The sequence below is a fragment of the Sceloporus occidentalis genome, unplaced genomic scaffold (assembly GCF_023333645.1).
Source record: "Sceloporus occidentalis isolate IW3139 unplaced genomic scaffold, rSceOcc1.0.p SCAF_7, whole genome shotgun sequence".
Classification (NCBI taxonomy): domain Eukaryota; kingdom Metazoa; phylum Chordata; class Lepidosauria; order Squamata; family Phrynosomatidae; genus Sceloporus; species Sceloporus occidentalis.
The window spans coordinates 17708580-17731447 of NW_028316987.1; the positions used below are offsets into that span (position 1 = coordinate 17708580).

Genomic DNA, 22868 nt, shown 5'->3' on the forward strand with positions numbered 1-22868 from the left:
ATCATGATCACCAGTTTACCAGACTTAAACATACTTTGCTCTGGGGCAGTGTACCAGTAAAGTATACCCTGTGGCCTCTTCTTTCTGGAATAGTATGGACTGAGAAATCCCTGAAAAAGGTTTGTATTAAGGATGCTGCTTTAGCAGCTTTCTAAGCACCAGAAAGTGGGAAAGGGGGAGCAAGGGAGCAAAGGCCTGCAGAAAGATGGGGGTGGTGATGGAGAGTCAAAGAGCTGTCATTATCATTCATTACGGCACATTTTTGTTGTCACATACCTTCTAAGATACAATGACTTTGGGCCGGAACAGATGGGCATATAAAGCTGGCTTCTATCCGGCTTGGGGATGTGGCGTACACACGATGCATGCCTCCAAGACTCCTGGAAGCTGGCTTCATGCCGCCCGGTTGCCCAGATATGGGCCGGCTTCTGGGCTCTCCAGTGGCACAGCGTTTAGATACCATGCGCTACTGGAGTGCCTTAAAGGTGGCTTCTGGCTGCGGTGGGGCCAAAAAGCCATTTTTTGCCAGCGCAAAGAGGGATTGACAAAAAGGCAGATTGGGGCCATGGCATGCCAGCATTGTCAGGGATGGCTTGAAGCCACCTCTTTGGGGTGGTCTGTTTCGCCCCTTTATTATTTCCAAGAAATCTGAGGCCATATCTAAAAGCATTGTGGGAGGTGGAAAGATTAACCATTGGTCCCTTCAGCCATGATGTTAAAGGATGGAAGATTTTGAATATTTCCTTTCTTAGACCATGTTTTCTTCCTCACTACAAATATACACGTTCTTGTGCAGTGGATGAATTGATCTGAATTTGGAGTTGGGAAGGTACTGGCATAACAACCTCTGGGTATTTCTTGCCTAAGGAAACTCTGTGAAATTCATAAGGTCATTAGAGACAAACAGACAGACAGACAAACAGGTCAAAAATCATGTCTTGGCATGAGTAAAGAATGTGGCATTGAATCACTCTGAAATCATCAAATGACACTCATGACTGCCTCATAAATGTGTTGTGAGAACCAAAGGACTATTAGAAATGTTATCCATTCAAAATAATGTACAAAATGAATGAACTATCCAAATTCTTCTTTTAAAGGTCTGAAGATGTTCTTGTACACTCTTCTGTGTTGTTGCTATAAAATGTAGTTTGAAATCTCTTCTCAGTCTTGTGTGATTTTGAGGAGTGGTTTCTAAATTTCCTTTTTTCTGTTTCTGATTTTTAAACATCAGATTTGGGGGGAAATGCTATGTACTTCTGTCAGGCCCAGCCTTCCTGTTAAACAGAATGAGGCAGTTGCCTCTGACAACTGATTTTAAGTGTCATTGTATTTTTATTACCATTAAGAGATACTTGTATTTTCTGCCTTAATCGATAAAACAACTTGATCATTTTGGGGTACAATATACATGGAGATGTGAGGTATGAGACAATATTTGCTGCTGTGTCTCAGGCAGCAAAATGCTTGGGTTCACTTTGTCTTCAGTACATCGATTTACTATTTCCAAGGCAGTTCTGACCTAGTCAAAAGCACCAGATAGTATACCAAAAAGCAGTAGTTTAATCTGAAGGATTTTACATGGTTTCATCCCTTGAAAAACCAGTTGTTCATTTTTGCCATATGAAACAATTAGGGTTACATGCAAACCCAATAAGCTATCTCAGCTGAAAACCACACAAAAGGCAAAATGTAGTAAATAATGGTTTAAACTTTTCCTGCATAGTTCTCTAAATATTTGCGGTTTGTTCACATTTTCAACAGTCCTTTGACGGTGAGCAAACACATCAAACAAAGTGAAGTCGAAGGCTTTCATGGCACAAATCACTCCTGCATTCCCAGGCTCACACAGTATATATACACCCAACTTTTTCCAGGCAAAGCATTCTCTGAAGATGCCAGCCACAGATGCTGGCGAAACGTCAGGAAGAAAATTTTATAGAACACGGCCACATAGCCCGAAAAACCCACAAAAAAACACATCAAACAAAATCAGAAGAGGATAGAAAATGACTTTTAAAAAGACATTACAGTTGACCCTTGACATTCACGGGGTTTAGGGGCACAAGATCTCCTGTGAAAGTCAAAATTTGCAAATAAAGCAGAGGGGTGAGAGCAGTGCATGCGTAAAAGCTCTTTTAGGCACTGGAAGGGCAGGGGGCGCACATTTGCAGTTCCCTCCTTTCAGGGAGCTCTCTGAAGCCCAGGAACAGCAGAAAGGAGGTTGTGTTCGCATTCCCCAAACCCCTTCCCAAGGCAAGAGAGTTGTTTTTCCCCAGTCAGCTCCCTGACCTGGAAAAGGGTGGGGAATTATTTTCTGCTACTGCTACTTGAGGAAAGAGGCAGCTCATAGAATCATAGAACCACAAGGGCCATCCATGCAGGGACTCACAATCAAAGCACCTCTCATTGGTGGATTCATCAGAAATGTCCTTGCCACCAGAGGAGCTGTATGATTTGAAACTCCTTTCACTTCCCTGAGAGCTGCTTCTTCTCCTGCTGTGGTTGCCCTCTCTGTAATTGTACACCACAGTATCCTGTCTTCCCAAAGGAGCAATTCATTTTGTGTATGTGTCAGGTTTCTCTGGAAGAGTCCAGTTTATTCTTTGACCCCTCATCACAAAATAAGTGCAAACTTTCATCAGTTTTTCAGAAATAAAGCATGCCAACCCCCCAAATGAGAAACAGATATGTCTGATAATATCATTTATGGTTGGTCCATAACTATAGCTATTGCTGTTACTCTCTGCTTATTCTCATACTTCTGACATCAGAGGATTGTACTGAGAATTTCCCATAAGATGGCAAAGTTCACTTTTGTGGGAGGACAAGAAATTAGTCCCATTCTGGGTCACATAGATGTTGCCATTGCAATTTTTCCTTTTCCCTTCTTGGGTTGTGAGTCAGTTTTGCTCTACTAAACAGAGAGGGTCTTGACTAAGTTTTCTGGACAGCATACGTGAAGCCTTTGACATAATCCTTCTCATCTCTGTTAAAGTACCCTTTAAATTTTAAATTGTGCAAATTTATTTAATTATGGGATAAAATTATCATGGACTATTGGGTTATCAGTGTTTGGCTGACATCCTATTAGTGGCTTACATTTTGTATGTCTTATTTTGGTGACTGAGGAGATAGTTATTTCTTTCTTCCACTTGCAGAAACCAAAACTCCCCCCCCCCCCCCTACTGCTGAAGCAGCAACCAAACATTTAATTCAAGGGGATTGCACATCCCCTGTGACCCCATAGTCAGATGCTAAATGATTACCTCAGCCACTGAGACTTCTTAAGGACCCTGACAAACCTCAGTGGATGATGTAATCACTTCACATTTGGCCACGGAATGACTGCACTATGTTGAGCCATATAAGGCTGTGGCCACTGTATCTGAGTACTGTGTAGAGACACCATGGTGTAATAAGGTTAGAGTTTAGCTCAGGACTGGATGAAACTCAGGTTTGATCCTGATCAGCCACAGAAACTAACTGGGTGATCTTGGGCATGTCACAGTGTCTCAGCTTCAGAGGAAGGCATTGGCAAAACTTTCCCTGGAGTAAATCTTGCCATGAAAATCCTATTATAAGTCAACAACAGAGTTAAATAGCAATAAAATGTTAAAAAAAAAGAAAGAGACCAAGACAACAGCCATCCTACTTCATACACACACATGCCCACACACACACCACACACACCCTGAGTCCTCCCTCCATTCTTGCGGTTTTGGAACCCACGTCCCTTGTTTATGCGCAAGGGATGAATGGAGGGGGAAATAATGGGGTGCGTGCCTGAAGCCCACATGTGCACGCTCCCACAGCCGCATGCCTATATTTAAGCCAATGGGGTTTGAATGTATGCAAAACTGTTTCCGCACTGGGGTCCGCACTGGCTGACCTTAGCCAAGTCACACACTCTCAGCTTGAGAAGACAACAGATTATTGCAATCTGTTTAAAGCACCTTATCCCTGACGGGATAGAAGCATGTTTAATTTTAAAAACGGGTCTTATCGCATTCACCCGTGGCTGGGCAAAGGCAGTGTGTATACAGCCCAGATGCCAGCTAGGCTTATTCTGCAGCATGTCAAGGACAGGAAAATGCTGTTCTCGAAAAGACACAGAATAAGCCTGGCTGGCATCAAGGCTGTATATTCGCTGCATTTGCCTGGCCACATGTGAATGCGATAAGACCCATTTTAAAAATTAAATATGCTCCTATAGGTGCTTTAAACGGAATATGATAATCTCCATTGACAAACCTCCTCTGAAGAAATCTTGCCAAGAAAACCCTGTGATATATTCTCCTTAGGGTGCCATAAGTTGGAAGCAACTTGAAGGCACAGCAAAAAATATGCACAGGGACAGTTATGTAAGTGCATGGCTAAAAGTATTCATCCCAGACTTGAGGGCATTGTGGAAAGTGTTTAAACTTTAAAGATGAAGCAATTGAGTTTCTTCCCCTTATTTTCAAAAATTACAGTTCCACTAATTCTTAAAGTAGCAGCAATACTGCCCTTGGCAGTCCAGCAGCATTTCCTTCTAATTTGGGTCAAAATGTCCCTATGTTATGTCATGTTACAGCATCATTCCCAGGATAATTGGGAAGTGGGAAGAAGAAGGGAGCAGTCATTCCTACCCGCTAAGTTTGTGCCTTGTCTTCATGTGGAATTGTTAAGTTTGATAGACTTGTGCAAAACAGTTCAATAGATTGATATTTTTCTAAAATATTTTTGCTACTATAAAATGTAGTAAATAAATATATGACCTGACTGTTGACTATGTTATGTGAGAAATAGTTGTGGCAGGCCTTACCCAGCAAACCGAAGAGTTCCTTCTTTGCTATTTTATCCACATTCTGATCCTTTTTATTACTGACTCTTGTGACAAATCTCATTGTTCTACTATAAGTATGATTTTGATTTCGTATGCTGGCAGTGATGTATTCTGCAACCCAGTGGAGTTCCTTGTATCTTTCAGTATAGTTATGTGAGGCAAGAAGCAATGACCTCTTGTAGATGGGAGATCAAAAACTTGCTTTCTGTTTTTATACATACATACATACATACATACATACATACATACAATCTGCAAGAGATCTAGTATCGTTGAAGCATTCTCCTTAAAATTTGGGGGCCTCTATAGGAAGTCGTGCATGTTTCTTTTCCTTTTTTAAAAAAATGTGATTCTTCTAAATAGCTCTGTAGAGGGAAAGCTACTTTAGTCAAGAAAAAAAAAGGGCAAGGTAGACCAGTTTTGTTGTACAAAAGAATATGTCACTGCAGTGTCATTGTTCTTCTGATGTGTTATTACTTTCCTCGGTAAGAACAGTTTCAGGAATAATTCTGCCATAGTTGTGAATAGGGCAGGAGAGAGATAATAATGAGACAAAGTTGTATTTACCAGTAATAGCAGTTAAATGAAAGGTAACAGGTTACAGTTGGAGAACTTGAACTTGCTCCAAGAAGAATTAGATTTAAATTTGGTGTGGGATCTGAAATCTGGATTAGATTCTGACTTGTTGAGTTACTGAGGAGAGATTTTGTACTCATGTATTCATGTAACATTAGCAACATCTTGATGCATCCTCTGTGATCCTTATTAAGTGGAGCTGGGTAATCTATGAGAATTTGTTAAGGAATTTTTGGTTGCCTGTTTAGGTAGATTAGTTGTGGTGGGTTGAAAGTTTGTGTTTATTATGTCACTTCACCACCACCAATCCATCATTGGCTGTTCCTGTCTGAGCTCGAACTCAGGTTTCTGGTAAGCCATGAAAAGGTGGCCTGTCAGTCATCAATACTGAAGTCTACTCGCGTCCAGACAAAAACACAACAACAACAACAACAAGACAAATTATATTCTCTTTCTCGTAATGGTTTCTTCGCTTGCTTAGCAGTGCCATGGACAACAAAAGGCAAAAGTTCTCCTTTTTTTTTTCTCATTGAGAAAAGGTGTCTCAAGACATCAAGATATCAGGACATCTCAGTGAGAAAATAGTCCAATAAAAGATTGTTTGTGTTTTGAGGTGTGCAATTTTTGGCGGGGTTTTTTTTTTGCATTTAAAACATACAGAAACACATTTTCATTTGGGCTTTTGAGAGGAATCTTTTAAAATTATTTATTGTTGCATGTGAGAGCAAAATAAGCAAATTGTATTACTAGTCTTTACTAATATTTATGTGTGCAGAATATATACCGTATTTATCAATGCATATACGTTTAGCAAAACTTACTCACTAGGTGTACAACTTTGTAAAGAATCATTAACATATATCAGGAACTGTGGCCCTCCAGATGTTTCTGAACTCCATTTTAAAGAAACTCTAACCATTGGTTATTTTGAATAGCATTGTTGAAAGTTTTTGGCCCAGAATGTCTGGAGAGTTAGAACTGTTCTCCCTTGGCTAATAAGAAAACAAAGCAAGTGATAAGTGGGTGTTCAGATATCTCAGAATGGTCTTTAAATTTAAGTCATCAGATAAAGATTTGTGTAGTTTTGTGCTGTGGACACAGATATTTGAAGCTTGATCCCATTAGTTTGGAGTTAATTCCAACATTTACATCATCTCTTTGAATAAATATAGTATGCAGTGGCAGATTTATTTTTGGCTTGTGTCTTTTAATGGAATAACGTGTGAAAGCTGTCCATACGCCTGACTTGTGTCTTGTGATATCACACATACTGTACTTTTAGAATTATTTTAGGCTGTAATTCTTGTAGGAGTTTTAGCGTCTTCTCCTATTGTTTCTTCAGAAGCAAGATATTTTTCTGACTCCAGTAGCAGATATGTTGAGTGTATGGAAAAGTTTTGTTAAGTGTAATTCAGTTGATTTGCCCTTGTTTACCAGTGTCAGGAAGACTTAAGAACAAATAGCAGGAGATAGCCTCCAGATATTGTGGACAATATCTTCTGTATGTGTGCATGCATTATTGTCCATGCTGGCTGAAGCTTAACTTGCTATAGGGTGTAGTTTATGATTGATCTGTATCTTATGGAGCATGATCTACTCAGACTTATGTACAGTACAAATATGTCAGTGCTTTAAAAACCTATACTCATTATAACATTTAAAAACCTTTTCAACTTTGTAGCAGTTTGAGTATCATTTGGATTTTTTGGGCTAATATACCACTCTAACTGTGACCTTGAGCCTGTCCTTAAGAGGCACAATGATTCAATACTGATAGTTCTGCCATAGAGGCATGCAGACTGAAAGTGGTCTCTATTATTTTCTTTGAACATTGTGTGAATCAGGTGGACCATAAACCTAATATAGCTAACAGCAGTTGATAAATATCACCCCTTTAACTTTTTATGAACCATTTGTTATTAGTCAACACCTCCTTGTGTTCCTAGAGATACACAGCTTCTTCACATTGAGGGTATTTTATGCCATCACATCTAGTGGTGAGACACAGGCCTGTCTTAATGTAACCATCTAAACCCCTGTTGTCAAAGCTTTCTGAGTTAGTAGTATACATTGTGGTGTTTAGAGGTAAAAACTTTCCTTCAGTAGGTAAAATGACATCTCTGTAGGTGCCATGATACCAACAGAATTTTAGTGGATAGACATAGCTAAAGCAAATATTATATAAGGTATAAAAATGAGGGGTGGAAGAGAAAAATGAGGCAACATCTTACATTGTAGATATAAACCCTCTTATTCAGATGCAGTGCGGAGTGGGATTAAGGCCTCAGGCATAAAACATATTTATACAGTCGTGGCGGTGGGAATAGAACATAACAGGATCTAGAAAGATGCTAGTCATGATCCTTGCCCTAAATTTTAAAGAGGCTGCACAAGGTGATACAGGTCTTTCAGATTTTTACAGTGGTCAGTTAGTGCTGATATGTTAAAGCAGTAAATCTTACCAAAAGTCAGTTTCTCTGAGAAGAATTGTTTTGTTATATATGCAGTACTGAAGACTCTTGTATTAATATATGTAATTTGCCACGAAACCATTGTTTGAGCCAATTAAATAAACTAAGGGACTGGAGAGCAATATCTCTCTCCAGGGGAAGCAGGGGATCCTTAGTTCAACATGCTGTCCTTTAGGAGATAGGCTTCTGTTCGCTAGTAGAAGAGTCCTTAATGGAAGGCATACATTTAGAAGTCTTATCAGGAATAGCTTTTAATCTGAGAGGAGATTTTGGGATTTCTAAAATTTGCCGCTTCTTCCTGGTAAGGAATACTGAGACTTCAAAACTTACTCCAGAGCCTGAGCATCTCTAGTTAATGTTATAATCAGTGAAGAAATTAAAACAACAGTTGTTCAATAGCACTCACCAGTACATTCCAATAACTGTAACATACCGAGGTTTCAAAGTAAAATCCATTAGGACTTGCAGAGTAAGCAGAAGTCTATAACCCAAGTTTTGTTGAGATTGGTCCAGCTACTTAGAAATGGACTGTTAAATGTCTCAGAAACGATTTGGGTCAATAACACTGCAGCACTTATAAGGTTTTAACAGTGAGGAGATTTCAATAAAGGCTGTTCATTGCAGTATTAGATAGTAACTGGTTAATGTCCAAAACATGAGTCAGCTTCTGGCAGGAGACTCTTCATTGTTTTAAGTTAAAAGAGAGGGAACACTGTCTAATTTGCAATGGATGGATTTTTATTTACAATCAGGAAAAATCCTATAATTCTGTCCAGCAGTAAAGAAGCTATATAGAAAAACATTAGAAGTAGTAGAACATAGTTGGTTAGTGGCTCTTCTCTTTAGCTCTGTAGCCCTAGTTGATTTGTCCTAGCCACCATTGCCTTCATGCCATTCTTTTGCCTCTGGCACAGACAGTTACTTAACCTTCCCTCTGTTGGCCTTAACTGTGGTTATGTTGTATGCCAGCACTAATATTAACGCCATTTAACATTAAGCCACATTAACACTTAAACAATATTGGAATTCATGTTTTCACCTCTTTTATATAACTCTTCTGTATATTGCATCCAGTGTCTTTTTATTTCTTCTGGATCTTGTAGTATGTTATTTTTCTTGTCACAGAGCATTCTGGCCCTTAGTTTGAACTTCTCTTTGTATTCCGGGATTTTGAGGTCTATTGTTCTTCCTTTTTTGCTGTTGTCTTACATTTTTCTGCATTGGTCATTATAGAGGTGAAATAGACTGCCCCTTTGCACTGCCGCCCAGGCAGCTTCAGAGCACAGCGTTTTGACACTGCATGCTCTGAAGCTGCCCGGAAGCCGGCTTCACACTGCTTGGTTGCCCACACATCGGCCAGCTTCCAGGTGCTCTGGCAGACACCTCAGGAGTGCCATAAAGCCGCAGAAAGGTGGGAAAAGACAGCTTTTTGCTGGCATAAAAAGGAGCAACAATTTGCCACTTCTTTTTGCACTGGCAAAAAGGTGGATTGGGGCTGCGGCATGTGTTTACTGCAGCCCCAATCCAGCTTTATCAGGACAGCTTCAAGCTGCCCCTTTGGGGTGGTCTATTTTGCCCCTTAGTAGTTCTACTTGTCCTTGTGCAGCAGTTGATGTACAGTTGCATTCGTAGTTCTGGTTTTGATCCTTTCTCCCTTTTGTTTTGGTTCTCTTCTGTGCTTCACTGCTTGAAGCTTTTTGTCTGTTATCTATTGTTCTGTCCCTTTTTTTTTTTTTGGCTGTTGACAGTGTCTTCTTGCATGCTTCTTTAAGTGGTCCATATCTTCTTTACATAGTTCTTCTCGTTCTTCATTGATTATACTTAATTGCGCGAATCTATTTCTTACATGGCCAGTAAATTTTGTTGAAATATTGCTCAGATCATGTTTTGGTATAACTATTGTTTTTGTTTTCTTCTTCAGCTTTACCCTATATTTTATATAAATATTTCCAATATATGAAATATACCACAATTAGCACCTGGCCTATTTTGACCACAAGACTAGAGCTTCTCCATCTTTCACTTCCAATCATATAATCTATCTATTTTTTATATTGACTATCTGGTGATGTCCATATGCATAGTCTCCTCTCTGAGTGTATGAAAAAGGTGTTTGCAATGAATAGGTTGTTGGCCTCGCAGAATTCTATCAGTCGCTCTTCTGCTTCATTTCTTATTCCTAGCCCACATCTTCCTACTGTTTTGGACTTTTCTTTATTTCCTACTTTAGCATCCCAATCATCTATGATTAGCTTGACATCCTGTATTGGCTTGTTGTCAATTTCTTCCTGAACTCCTTCATAGAATCTCTGTTTCTTCTTCTTCTGGTTATGTGGTTGGTGCATATACTTGGGTTATGGTAATATTTATAGTCCCCCCCCCCCTCTGAAGTCTTGATATGATTCAGTCTGATGTTGTAGTGACTGCTTTTGCTACATCTCTTCTTAGTAAGAAAGCTACCCCATTTCTTCATGTCTTCTCATTTTCTGAGTAAAACACTGTGTAGTTTTCTGAGACAAAGTGACCCATTACTGTTCATTTTAGCATGTTCACCTCTAGAATTGCTATGTTTATGCATTTCATTTCCTTTTTTTACTCTTTCTAGCTTTCCCTGGCTCATGCATCTCACATTCCACATTCCTATAATGTATGTAGTGCTGCTTCAGACTTTTACATTGTTGGGCATGCCTGCTGCTTGTCTTCCCATCTTTTGATTTTTTGTGTGCCCTCTGTTGTGATTTCCCTCTGTTATTCCTTTCTCTCTCTCAGTTTGTGGTGTTGTCCTGCCTTTTCTTTGGGTTTGTTTCATCACAGGATTTTCAGTTCTCAGTTCAGATCTTCTGACAAGGAGGTTCATGTTTGCCTCTTTGCTTGCAGTGCTAACATGTGTTAGCTATGATGTCGCTGTTGTACTTTAAAACACCACTACTGCTTTCACTATAATGTAACTCTAGTCTTGCTGATTGGCCAGAAATGTCAGTCAGTCAAAATACACTCTTTCCATTGTCTTAGCCATTCATGCTTCACTTCCAAGTTAGATCATCTCATGCTGTTACTTTTAAAGATGGTCCAGAAATTTCACCTGCTTGAGAATATGACAGCTCTGAGCACTGTTTCAAACCATGAAGTCACAACAGCTGATCTTTTTATCAGCTTCATTAGCTGCCAATTTGGTTTTGAGGATCAAATCTACAAAGCTATAAAGCCTTAAATAATACGATATCAGAGTATCTTCAAAATCTCTTCCTTCCATATGATCCTGCCCAAGACCTTTCTTCCATTTGCTAGATTGGGACAGAAGGATGGTGGAAATAAGAGGGGGTGCCTAGAATCTAAAAGTGCATGCCTCTCTAGGTGACTGACTCATGAACTCATTCTTACTTATTCTTAGATCAGTAGTAAAAATCATATTGTTCTAGTACACATTTTCAGTATATTGTTTTCCTTATTTGACTGCTGCTTTTAATATCATTTTTGATCATTTAAATTGTTGGTGTATGATTGCTTATTGTGATATGGTTTGCAAAATACTAGGAGCTGTGGCTTGTATCTCTGCCTGTCATACGCCATTAATACTGCCTTATAACTCTGGCTTATCAAGAGACAAGAAAATGAAAGTTCTCAGTTCAGATTTGGGCAGAGAGTCCTTGGTTCATAGCTGTTTCTGCTGGTGCAAGGAGCCAACTGGGGAAGTAGCAAGCAGTGTGTACTAACTTACCATTACGTGAGCCAGGTCATTGTGTATGGAAAAGTAGTATTATCAGTGCTGGAAACGTCTGAACTGGGACTTCAAGTATTGGTTTGCCATCAGCTGTAAAGCTGTATGCAGAGAGAGAGATAAAAATTGCTGAGTCTCATATTTACATTCTGAATGTCAGTACTCTTCACTTTTCAGACTTATTATGTGTATGTATCAGGTCTGCATGTTGCTTCTTAGATACTTTGGCCACACAGTTCATTTTTTACCAAAATAAAGGCTGTTTATTCTGAATTGAAATATTCTATCTCAGCAAAAAGTTCTTAAAAACTAGCTTCTGTATTTTTTTAAAAAATACTTTAAAAATACATAATAAACTATTTCCTAATTAAATACCAGCTCAGTAAACAAACAAACTAACAAGCACAAAGTACCAACATAAGTAGAAAATTCAGTTATATTATTAATAAGATTAATAGATTAAGTACAAACCAAATCATAGAATGAAGAGATTAACAAGAAAAGCATTGAAAGTGGGTTTTGTTCCAGCTATACTTATATGGCTGAGTTCCATTTATTAGAAACATTTCTGAAGCAAGGTGACCTGATTCTGAAATTCAGCCAAAAAGGAGAGAGGGAATGGACAAAAACAACTTGATCCTCTTGAAGTTTAATGAAACAAACATATATTGTGTTATCATATTGAGGAAAACAACATGCTTCGTGCCTTACTTTGGATAGATTGCAGCTTAGATTCTGCTGGTCTCTAGCCAATACTCTTGTTTTCAAAAACCAATGTGATAGTTTGTTTCCACCTAAATTAAAATATACAGTGCATTAGCATTAACAGTAGATTTGCTAACTTTGGTAGTGTTCACTGCAGAGGTGTTAAACTACTGCATTGCACCTTTGAAGACATAAATGTTGGGTATTCAAATATCTACAAGAGTGCCTCTGTCTATAGTGGAAGCTCTTTCCCAAGTACCACTTGAACATTTTATGATATAGGTGAGAGATACGCCTCTGTTGCTGTGGAAGCACTATGGAGGTATTACTATTGTTTAAACAGTAATTTTTTTGGTATTTGTTTCTTTGTTGTTTTATGATGATGATGATGATTGATTTGTTTATTTTTGTTGTTTTGTTTATATTTGTACACCATCCAGGTATCTAGTGATGAAAAGTTTAGTTTTCTTTTGAATAAAGAAATAAATCACAATAAAATATTGCTCTTCATATTTGATTCCCTGTTTTGAGAAGAAAAGCAATAGCTTCCCTTATTTTCTTGCACTGAATAAGGAAGTGTGGAGGTAGCTACCAAATTAACTATTTCATAATAGAACAACACAATCGATTATCTTAAGCACCTGTGTATGAGAGTTGTTACCAGTAGTAAATAGTAAGTAGAGTATCTGTTGCATGCAGATGCCGCCCTCGGTTTACCAACCTTTCATCCTTTCTGGTCTTCACTGTATTTTCCCTGTGACTCAGTCGTGGTGGATGACCCCCTAATTCTTGTCAGAGGACTGAACAATATAGATCTCCCTCTCGTCTTAGTCTGGCAAAATTTTATATGTGCTTTGTGCAAAATTTTATATGTGCAAAGTAGTCGCTAGTACTTGCACATGTTTGCCATACTTTTTACAACTACTCAGGAATAATTGTTAATTTTAAGTATACAGTAAAGTCTCAAGTCCTTTTCAGAACATTTCCACTTCAAAATAGGAATGAAGGGGTACATTTCTTCAAAAATTTGTCCATCCCCCAATTTTTCACTGATGTCAAAAATTTGATGCATTGATATAATGACTTGAAAAACTGGATATTTCAGAATCTACATAGGTACGGTATATGTCCTACCTCTTATAAAAAGAGGCTGATTTTTCACGCATGGAGTCTGCTTCTAGTTAGAGTCTTAAGATGCAAACAGACACTGCACACATTCAAATTAAGTTCTGTAGCAGACTGTAATGTTTTCATGTTGCTCCTAGGATCCCCACAAGGGCAGCTAGAAGTAAGAAACAGGATTCCTAGGTGGCTCCAGTTTCTTCTCTTTTTCTAGCTTAAGCCATTTTTAAACCATGTACCCTATCCTACCTACCCATTGCCTGCCTTTTGTCTATGTTTGTATGATATTTTCAAAAGTTTGTATGATATTTTCTGAACTTTGAGTTAGCCTTATAAGGGTATTATCTTAATAAAGATGTTGCATTTTTCTTCTGGCCAGTGCAGCTATCATTGCTGTCTTAGTTGATTATAGGTCCAAAACACACTGCAGAAATAATCCGGTTGAGACCACTTTAACTGCCCTGGCTCAGTGCTAGGGAATTCTGGGAACTGTAGTTTTGTGAGACATTTAGCCTTCTCTTTCAGACAGCTCTAGTGCTACAATAAACTACAATTCCCAGGATCTTACATTAAAGCATTTTATACATAATAATAATAATAATAATAATAATAATAATAATAAGTTTTATTTGTTAACCGCTTTTCCAAATGATCAAAGCGGTTATGACATGGAGGACTGATGATCAAAGTGAGCAGGTTAATCTTATGTAGGTGGGTGAGACTGGTAAAAATCCGATACCCTACATTATGTACGTGCTATTATTTTTGGCTAAGATAAAGCCACCATTGTAAACTTATCTAACTATAGGTAGTGTTTCACCCTTTTCTAGATGTAGTTGGCTAAAATAGGTTTTAAAATAGGACAGAATCAGAATTTGGAAAATTGCTTTTAAGAAGAATTAATCTAATGATATGCTGAAGCCACTCATATGTGAGCGCTGGCGTAAAGATACTTTGAGGACCAATACAGTCGGACCTTCTTATACATGGATTTTTTATACACGGATTCATGTATCCACAGTTTGAAAACGTTCAAAAAAAAGTATAAATTTCAAGTATCAAACCTTGATTTTCCATTTTTTTATAAGGGACATAATTTTGCTATTTCATTATATTTAATGGGACTTGAGCATCCACTGATTTTGTTATCCACAGGGGATCTTGGAACCAAAGCCCAGCGTATAACAAGGGTCCACTGTATATGCTTTAACGATTCACCCAAAGGAACATAAAAGCATCCTATTAAGTCATAGATTTAATTTACTTTTTCCTTTTTGTCTCCCAGGTGGGACATAGTTAGCTTTTGTATGATAGAGAGGACTTGTGGCCTGTGGGGTAAAGTAAAACACAAGGAACATAGTTGTTACCTGTGTAGTATTAAAGAGATTTTTCATCCCTTACCGGATTTCTCACAGTTGGCTTCACTTTGAAAATTAAAGAGTAAAAATTTACAGGTCACGCCAGCAACATCTGCATCCAAGAGTGCTAAAGGAACTTGCAGATGCAATCTCAGAATCATCCTCTGTAATCTTTGGGAATTCCTGAAGAACAGGAGCACACTGCAGGAGGGCAAATGCTGTCCACTTCTTTAAAAAAAGAAGAAGAAAAAAAGGACCTTAGCAATCACATTAATGTCAGTACCAGAAAATATTCAATACATAGATTGATTATACACTTACAAAGGAATACTATGATTACCAAGAGCCAGAATTTGTTTCTCAAAAACAAGTGTGAAACTAATCTTACCTCTTTTTAAAATAGAGTTACAAGCATGGTAGATCACGGGAATGCTGTGAATGTAAAACATCGTGATTTCATTGAAGCTTTTGACAAGGATCCCCTTGATATTCTTGCAGGCAAGGTGGCAAACTGCAGGCTAGACAGTACTGTAGTTAGGTGGAACTATAATTAGCTGACAGACTGAACCTAGAGTTCACCAATGATTTCTGTTCATCCTGGAGAGGATTGACTAGTAGGAGTTCTGTCTTGGGCTTGATGTTGTGTAACATCTTTATAAATGACTTGGATGATGGAATAGAAGACATGTTTATCAAATTTGCAGCTAATACCAAATCAGAGTGGAGGTAGTGTTTTGGACTTCAACTCCCAGAAGCCCTAGACATTTAGACCAGCAAGCAGGAATTATGAGAGCTGAAATCCAGAACATCTGGAAGACCAAAGTTTGAGAAAACTGCTACTGAGGATAGATGGTCCTTGGATCCCTTCCAGCTTAAGATTCTATTATTCTGTGTTTTTTCTATTCAGTTGCCCTCCCTGAGAAGGAACTGTGGAGTTTTCTGGCCTTCTACATATGCCAATTATGACTAAGGGCCTGAACAGATGGCCCTTTTAAGCTGCTGTCTGGGTGGCTTCAGAGTGCGGCGTTTAGACGCAGCACATCATTAAGCTGCCCTGAAGCTGTCTGGAAGTCAGGCAGCTGCCTAGATATAGGTGGCTTCATGATGCTCTGACGGTATGGCATTTACACACTGCATGCCACCAGAGCATCATGAAGTTGCCATGGGTCTGCGGCAGGGCTGGTAAAGCCAGCTTTTCTCAGGCCAAAAAGGAGCAGCTCTTATCCGCTTCTTTTTCAGCTGGGTTCAAGCTAGATTGGAGCTGTGGTGTGTGTTTGCTGCAGCCCCAATCTGTCCTCAGAAGGGGTGGCTTCAAGCCAGCCCTTCCATCCCATCTGTTCCTCCCCTATGTTGGTAATGCCAAGTGATTGGCTGAGAATATGGAAATAATATGATCCCTCATAAACCATGTATTTTTCTCTTTATTGGGCCACCAGTCAATGCTGGTGACATCTTGTATGAACTCACCATAAAGGAAAATTGAGGATTAATTTTGCTGTGGAATGCAATACCGTTTTGGAGTACAAGAAAGGCAAAACATGATCTGTTCAGTAAGGTGATTTGAATTATAATATGCACATCTGTTATACGAAATAATTATTTGTTCATCTATTACATGTTTGATTTCTATCCTGACCTTTTCACAATATTGGGATCCAAGACAACTGACAGCATGACTTTATTTTTTAAAAGAAAGAAAGAAACCAAACCATTTATCATGTTTTAGTCCATCATGTTTAGTCATTTAGTCATGTTCCTTTTTCCTTTACAGTATATTAAAAATGCAATCAGACTGGTCTGTAGGAGCAAATTCTGATCTGTCTGTCACTGTAACATCTTCATCTTTCATCTCAGTCGTCTTTCATTGCCTCATCTTAGATCTTTTACCTCTATCTAGGTCTCCACTATTAAGATGGGTTACATTTCTCTAGTCCTTGGATCCCTGTACAGGCTTCCTATCAGGCCCTAGATTCAGTAAAAGTGCTCATTTTTTATTTTATTGTTTATTCATTGAAACAACTTGAAGGCACACATCATCATCAACTACAACAACAATTATATCCCATTTTTCCTGACATGCACCACCTCAAAACAATCTTTAACAGATGGAAGTCTAGTGTAACAAAGCAAAACAGTTTCCCTATTTATTCCTCCTTGCACTTATCTTTTGAATTTCTGCATAAAAACATCATCCTTCTATGGAGGTCAACATATTAACAACAACTCTTTGAAGGATGTGGATATTTATTTATAATTACCTGCAATTGTTGGTGCACAGGGACACAAACTAAGGTGAAATGGTAGTATTTTCAGAATTCTGCTACAGAGACGCTCCATATGGAGAATTCCAGTTCTCTGGTACAGAACCTCTCCTTTCATGAATGTGAAAGAAAGGTTATTTATCAGTTTTATTAAACTTCAGAGAATTTTTTTACATTGATATTTGAAAACGACTCCCCACCACAAAGACAACTGACAGGTTTTAATGAAAATATTACTTCTGTTTTATAATTTAAGTGATCTTTTTATCTGACTGTCTGTTATACTATACAAATTCATAGGCCTGATCACAGAGCCATCATTTCTTTTTGTTATCTAGATAAACTTCACCTGTTGGACTTGTACTCAATCTAAAAATGTTATTTTTGTTTTAAAAGAGGTTGCCTGAAAGAAGTGAGTTTCCCCCACCAGCCCATGGCTGCAAATAACAAATCCAAATATTCTTGGGTTGATTGGCCACAAGTTTATCTGTGTACAATGGGCCCTCAGTTTTCGCAGGGGATCTGTTCCAGGACCTCCCCTCCAGGGATACCAAAATCCAAGTTTTGTCATCCCCAATGGTGGTGCGTGCATGCAGCCACACTACCATTAGGGACAATGGGACCTCAGATGAGGCTCCGTTGTTCCCGGTGGTGGTGCACTCATACAGCCATGCTGCCATTAGGGAACAACGGGATTTCAGAAAGGGATTAATGGTGGTGCAGCTGTGTGCATATGCCACCACGGGGAACAATAGGTTGTCTCTAATGGCAATATACCCACACAATTGGGGACAATGCAGATGTGCCATCGCAGATGCTCAAATCCATAGATGGCAAGTCCACAGATACCAAGGTCCCACTATATACATATTTCTATCCATGAAACATTGAGAAGTCTGGATACAGTCTAGAAAAAGCAAAGCAGTACTTGCAAACTTGAATTTAGGGTAATCTTAAAACAATCTTCACTGTCCAGCTTTTACAACTGAAGAAATTGGAAATACTATGGCAAGGATGATTATGACTTTGGCATTTAATGAGATATCTTTGTTGTAAATCCTTGAACATCACTTTGCTTACATAGAAGATTAATGTAGTAGTTGGATGGTTACTACAATCCTTGGTATTCTTTTTACTGGGGGGCTGGAATTTTTTCTAGCATTACAGTCTGTGGGCCATTCTTTTGTTTTTCATATTTGTTATAATACTTTTGCTAGAATTTGAATGTTTTTCATCTCTGTATTTATTTATTTATTGCTTCCAACTGCTTTTAGAGCAAGATCTACTTCACTTTCTGAAATAGTGGATTCATCACAAAAACATATTTCTTGAAGGAGGCTGTCATCCTTTCATATCTTTTATATAGTTATTCAGTGCATTACTTCCATCGTCTTTTTTATTTTGTCCTGATCATACAGTCTGTTGCTCATATACCATGCCTACTCCCTGATTTAAATTTCTTTATATTATATTATATTATATTATATTATATTATATTATATTATTATTATATTTCTATATTAAGAACTTATCAGTGCCCAAATACCACAGATTCTTTCCTCAGGCTAGATGTAACATTTTCTTTGTTGAATTATTTAGATGCAGATATGCTGGTGTCCCTTACCGTGAGAGACGGTGTCCTTGTAACAATATGGAAGTTATGTTGATGATACATATTCTTTGTCATGTAACTATTACAGTGGGGTGCATCGGAATTTAGTCATTCCATTACTGAGGAGATCTGTTAGGTGTTCAGATCAACTTCACACCAGGTTTTTGTTGGAGGATAAATCCTCAAAAGTAACGTTGGCTGTTGCTAAATTTCTTACAAAAGCGGAGAGGATTAGAGCCCTCTGTGTTTTAGATAAAAGTGGATAGTAATTGTTTTACTGTTTTATTGTACAGTTCTTTCCCCTTTTGATATTTGTTCTGTCATATTTTATGTATGTTTTATATTGGATCTGTGGATCATAATAATAATGAAAAAAGAAAGAAATTTATTTTGGATTTCACAGATCTTGTGGAAGGTTTATAGTTCTACCTTTTGGTTGTCTTGTTCTATGTCTTTGCATTAATGATTATAACAGGTGTCTTAGTTCATCCATATAAATCACTGAACAGTTGTGTTCAGCATTCAGTTTCTGTCACTTTTTACCGTTACTTCTTTTGCAAAATTTCATCCGTTATCTAATGATGTTTTTCCTGCTTTCTTTGGCTACAGATAGTGTCTTTTTAAATTCTTTCCTGACAATGTCAGGTTTTGGTCTAGCAGTAGCAATAGCAAGTACATTTCTATACCACTTACTGATGTACTAAGTTCTTTCCCTGATTCCCTGATTTTGATTCCTTATTAAAGTTTAGTAGTGCAAATCTGTTCTCTACAGGGTCTTCAAATTCTACAGGAATGTTCCTGAGATAATTTTGTTATTCTGATTGATATGATGTTCTTCTTTAGCTTTATACTAATTTTCTATACTAGCATTTCATAGCTCACTCATCAGTCTGTTTTTCACAGGGAGAATTAAGTTTGTCCACCTTCTGCTTCCAGTTAAGTAGTCTATTAGATTTCTAAATGAGTTATCCAGTGATGTCTATGTGTATGGTTGTTTGTTCAGTTGCCTGAAGAATTTGTTTCCAGTGAATAGATTATTTGCCTCACAAAATTCAATAAATTAGTTTCCTACTTTGTTTCTTGGTTTTAGGCCAAATGTTCCTACAGTGTTTGGTTCTGATCTGTTTCCTACTTTTGCATTCCAATTGGCTATTATTATCAACATGTCCTATTTTGGTGTTCGATCACTTTCCTGTCCAGCACTAACACAGAAACTTTTGTTTTCTTCCTTGTTTTCCTCTGTGGTGGGAGGATAGCCTTGAATTATGTTTATGTTGTATATTATGTATATATTTCCATGAAGCCTTGTAGCTATAGTGCCATCAGACATCGCATTATATTTTGTGGTTCTTCTTGCTGCATTTTGCCGCCTTGTTTCTTCTTTGACTGTTATTGAATTCACTGGACCTTACTTCTGAGTAGATATGAGTATAATTGCATTATTATTTTAAAAAGAAAATTGCTCTTATCAAGCCAGACATTAATCTCTTCTCCAAAAGACAAACACACTCTCCCCACCCACCATCCCACATGGCACATATATTCTTTCCTGTCTCACACATAGATATACAACCATACCCATTCCCCCAATATGCATATACTTCTCCCTTTCTCTCAAACATCGAGATAAACAAAACTGTGGCTTTTTGTGCATCTTTGTGTGCTCACACAGGGGTGCACATGCAAACAGAAATTGCCTGCATAGACGTGAGTAAGGGACTTGTGTATCAGGTGCTTGCATATTTGTGTGTGACAGAGATTGAGAAAGGAAGGAATGCCTGTGTTTCTTTCCATGTAGGAATTGCAAAGTAGAGAAAGTGTGTTCTTCAACTTGCCTCTCAGAAGTCGAGCGTAGTAGTTTCTCCATCAATTTTCTAAGCCAGTGTGATGTCTTAGTTCCTCTCATAGCAGCTCTGCTAATGTAACCTGGACCTTAAAAGGCCCACGACACTAGAGACATTAAAAAAGATAAAGGAAAAAAACCCAAACACTTTCACAGCACTGTACAGTGATTTGCTTTTGTAATAAAGCCATGCTTTTTCTAGAATGAGGATTTTTCTGGGATAAGGAAAGTTTCTTCATGGCTTTTCCAGGAAAAATGGGACTCTTGTAGGTTATGGTATTTTGGATGGGTGCTTTCACTCTGGCAGGCCATTGAGGTGATTTAGGCAGGGATTTAGGAACATGATGGCTTTTTATGGACTTCTTAGTTGTTTACGATGTAGTAGTTCATATCATGTTTTGTCCCAGTCTAGGGTCTCTGTTGAAATAGGTTTGCAAGTGATTGCAAAGTCTATTTAAGGAGAGGCTGTAGATATGCTGGAAAAATACTTTCTGTTTTGTTGCCCAAATGGTCTTCAGTTCTCTGTAAAAAAACTATCTCTTGAGGGCAGGGGTTTGAAGTCCTAGAAAGTCACATAAACCCGTAGTCTTGCTTCAAAACCTATTTGCAAGTCAAAAGTTTGGACCTCTGGCAAAGGCACCCTATATCTTCCCTCTCACTATTTTCTCCTTCCGCAGTGGATTGCTAGAGGAATTGAGTGTGGAGAAGAAGTAACAGAAAGAAAAAGAAAAGAGTGTAGCTGTGCCCATTTTTTGCTTTTCCACTATTCTACTGATTATATCCCTGCCCATCACTCTCATATGGTGCTTAATCCCTGAGATTATGCAGCCCTTGGGACCAAAGTAAATAAATATCCCCATTCCCTGCACTAAATCTGGGGAGGACAGCCTAGTGGAACTATCCTATAGCAGAGACAAATTATCACACATGCAAATCAGTATTATTCCATCTCTTTCCTGGGGAATGCAACTTTCCCCCTTTTGCATTACAACTAAAAAAGGAACCTGATCAAGGCCTGGCAGACCTTGTTTAGTTAAGTACTTCCATGTGTTATTTACTGTTCTCTGACTCATGACCTTTCTTTCTGTTTCCTTCTTCTTAAGCTCCACTAAGGAAGGCAAAATTTGTTGAGAGCCCTCGAATCCCAGAGTCTGAGCTTGGCTCACCAACTCTCACTTCAGCACCAAAACTGGACCTTGATGCCTACTGCCCTGGTAAGCATGCATGCAGAGCCCCACTGCATTCAGAGAGTGGGAGCTGGTCTGCTGTGACCTAGCACAATCTCACATCCCATAGACTCTGAGAATGAGAGAGGGAGATGGCCCATTTCTGGCCTCTGATACATGGATTAGTGTGCTTGCCAGGATGGCAGTGTTGAGTCCCTGAAAAGGTTCCATTTCCAAAAGTGCCGTTAGTTTACAGGTGGACGATATGTCTTCTGTCCCAGACCATTAAGTATTTGGGAAAGGTCGGGGTGGGAATCACCAAGATGTTCTATGCCCTACTCAGTTGCAGGAAAAGAAGTTCTTGAAAAAGGAGAACCACACTTCTGAAACATCTACAAGATATAATTCATAGCAAAAACAAATCCCCATTGTTTCAGCCATCATTCAGCTTTGTTTTACAGAGTTGGATTCTAATATTTTAAGACAGGGAGAGAAAAATCTCCCTATCTACCTTTTCTACATTGTGAATAATGTAATGCATCTTTGTCTTGTACCAATACCACACTTGTTTTTTCTGATGTAAAAATAACTGTGTATTTTAACTTTACCTCCTACGGGAGTTGCTCTAGGTCCCTTGATTGTTTTAGTTGATGTTTTCTGCACATTTCCCAGATTTGTACTATTCTTTTCCCCATAGATCTGTACTATGCTTTTTGATGCCCAATATCCAGAACTGCACATTGTGTTCCAGGTGTGGTTGTGCCAGAGATTTGTCTGTTATTAGCAGTTTTATCTTCAGTTTCCTTCCTGTTTACCTGTGACATTGGACTTGCCTTTTCCATAGTAGATGCATGTTGGTTGTTTATGTTCATCAGACTATTCTCCACAACCCGAAGATCTCTTTGTTGATCTGTCTCCATCGCCTTAAGCCCTTTCAGTGTATATATAATGAAGTTAGGAATTTTTTAAAATCAATATGCATCACCTCATAATTTTGTGCACTGAACCACATATTCCATTTTAAAGCCCTATTCCCCAGTTTGGAGAGATTGTTTTGCATCTCCTCTATTTTTGTTCTATCAACCCTAAATTATTTGGTGTCAACAGCAAACATGGATGCCTCATTGCTCAGTGATAATGTTAAATCACTTGTGGCCAAGTTAAAAGAAACAAACTATCCCAATACAGAGTATTTGGGAACCCACAGT

General features: G+C 38.4%; 1 protein-coding gene across 5 annotated transcripts in view; it reads left to right on the forward strand.

Annotated features, from left to right (window-relative positions):
- TANC2 (tetratricopeptide repeat, ankyrin repeat and coiled-coil containing 2) overlaps positions 1–22868 on the forward strand; it is a 248381-nt gene that overhangs the window by 120168 nt on the left and 105345 nt on the right. For 2 of the 5 annotated variants that reach the window (XM_089532213.1, XM_089532214.1), the window contains exon 5: positions 21598–21708. The exons of the other annotated variants lie outside the window; for them this stretch is intronic. In XM_089532213.1, coding sequence (XP_089388339.1) covers positions 21598–21708 — 111 coding nt within the window. The remainder of the gene's footprint in view (positions 1–21597; positions 21709–22868) is intronic. 5 annotated transcript variants of the gene reach the window in all.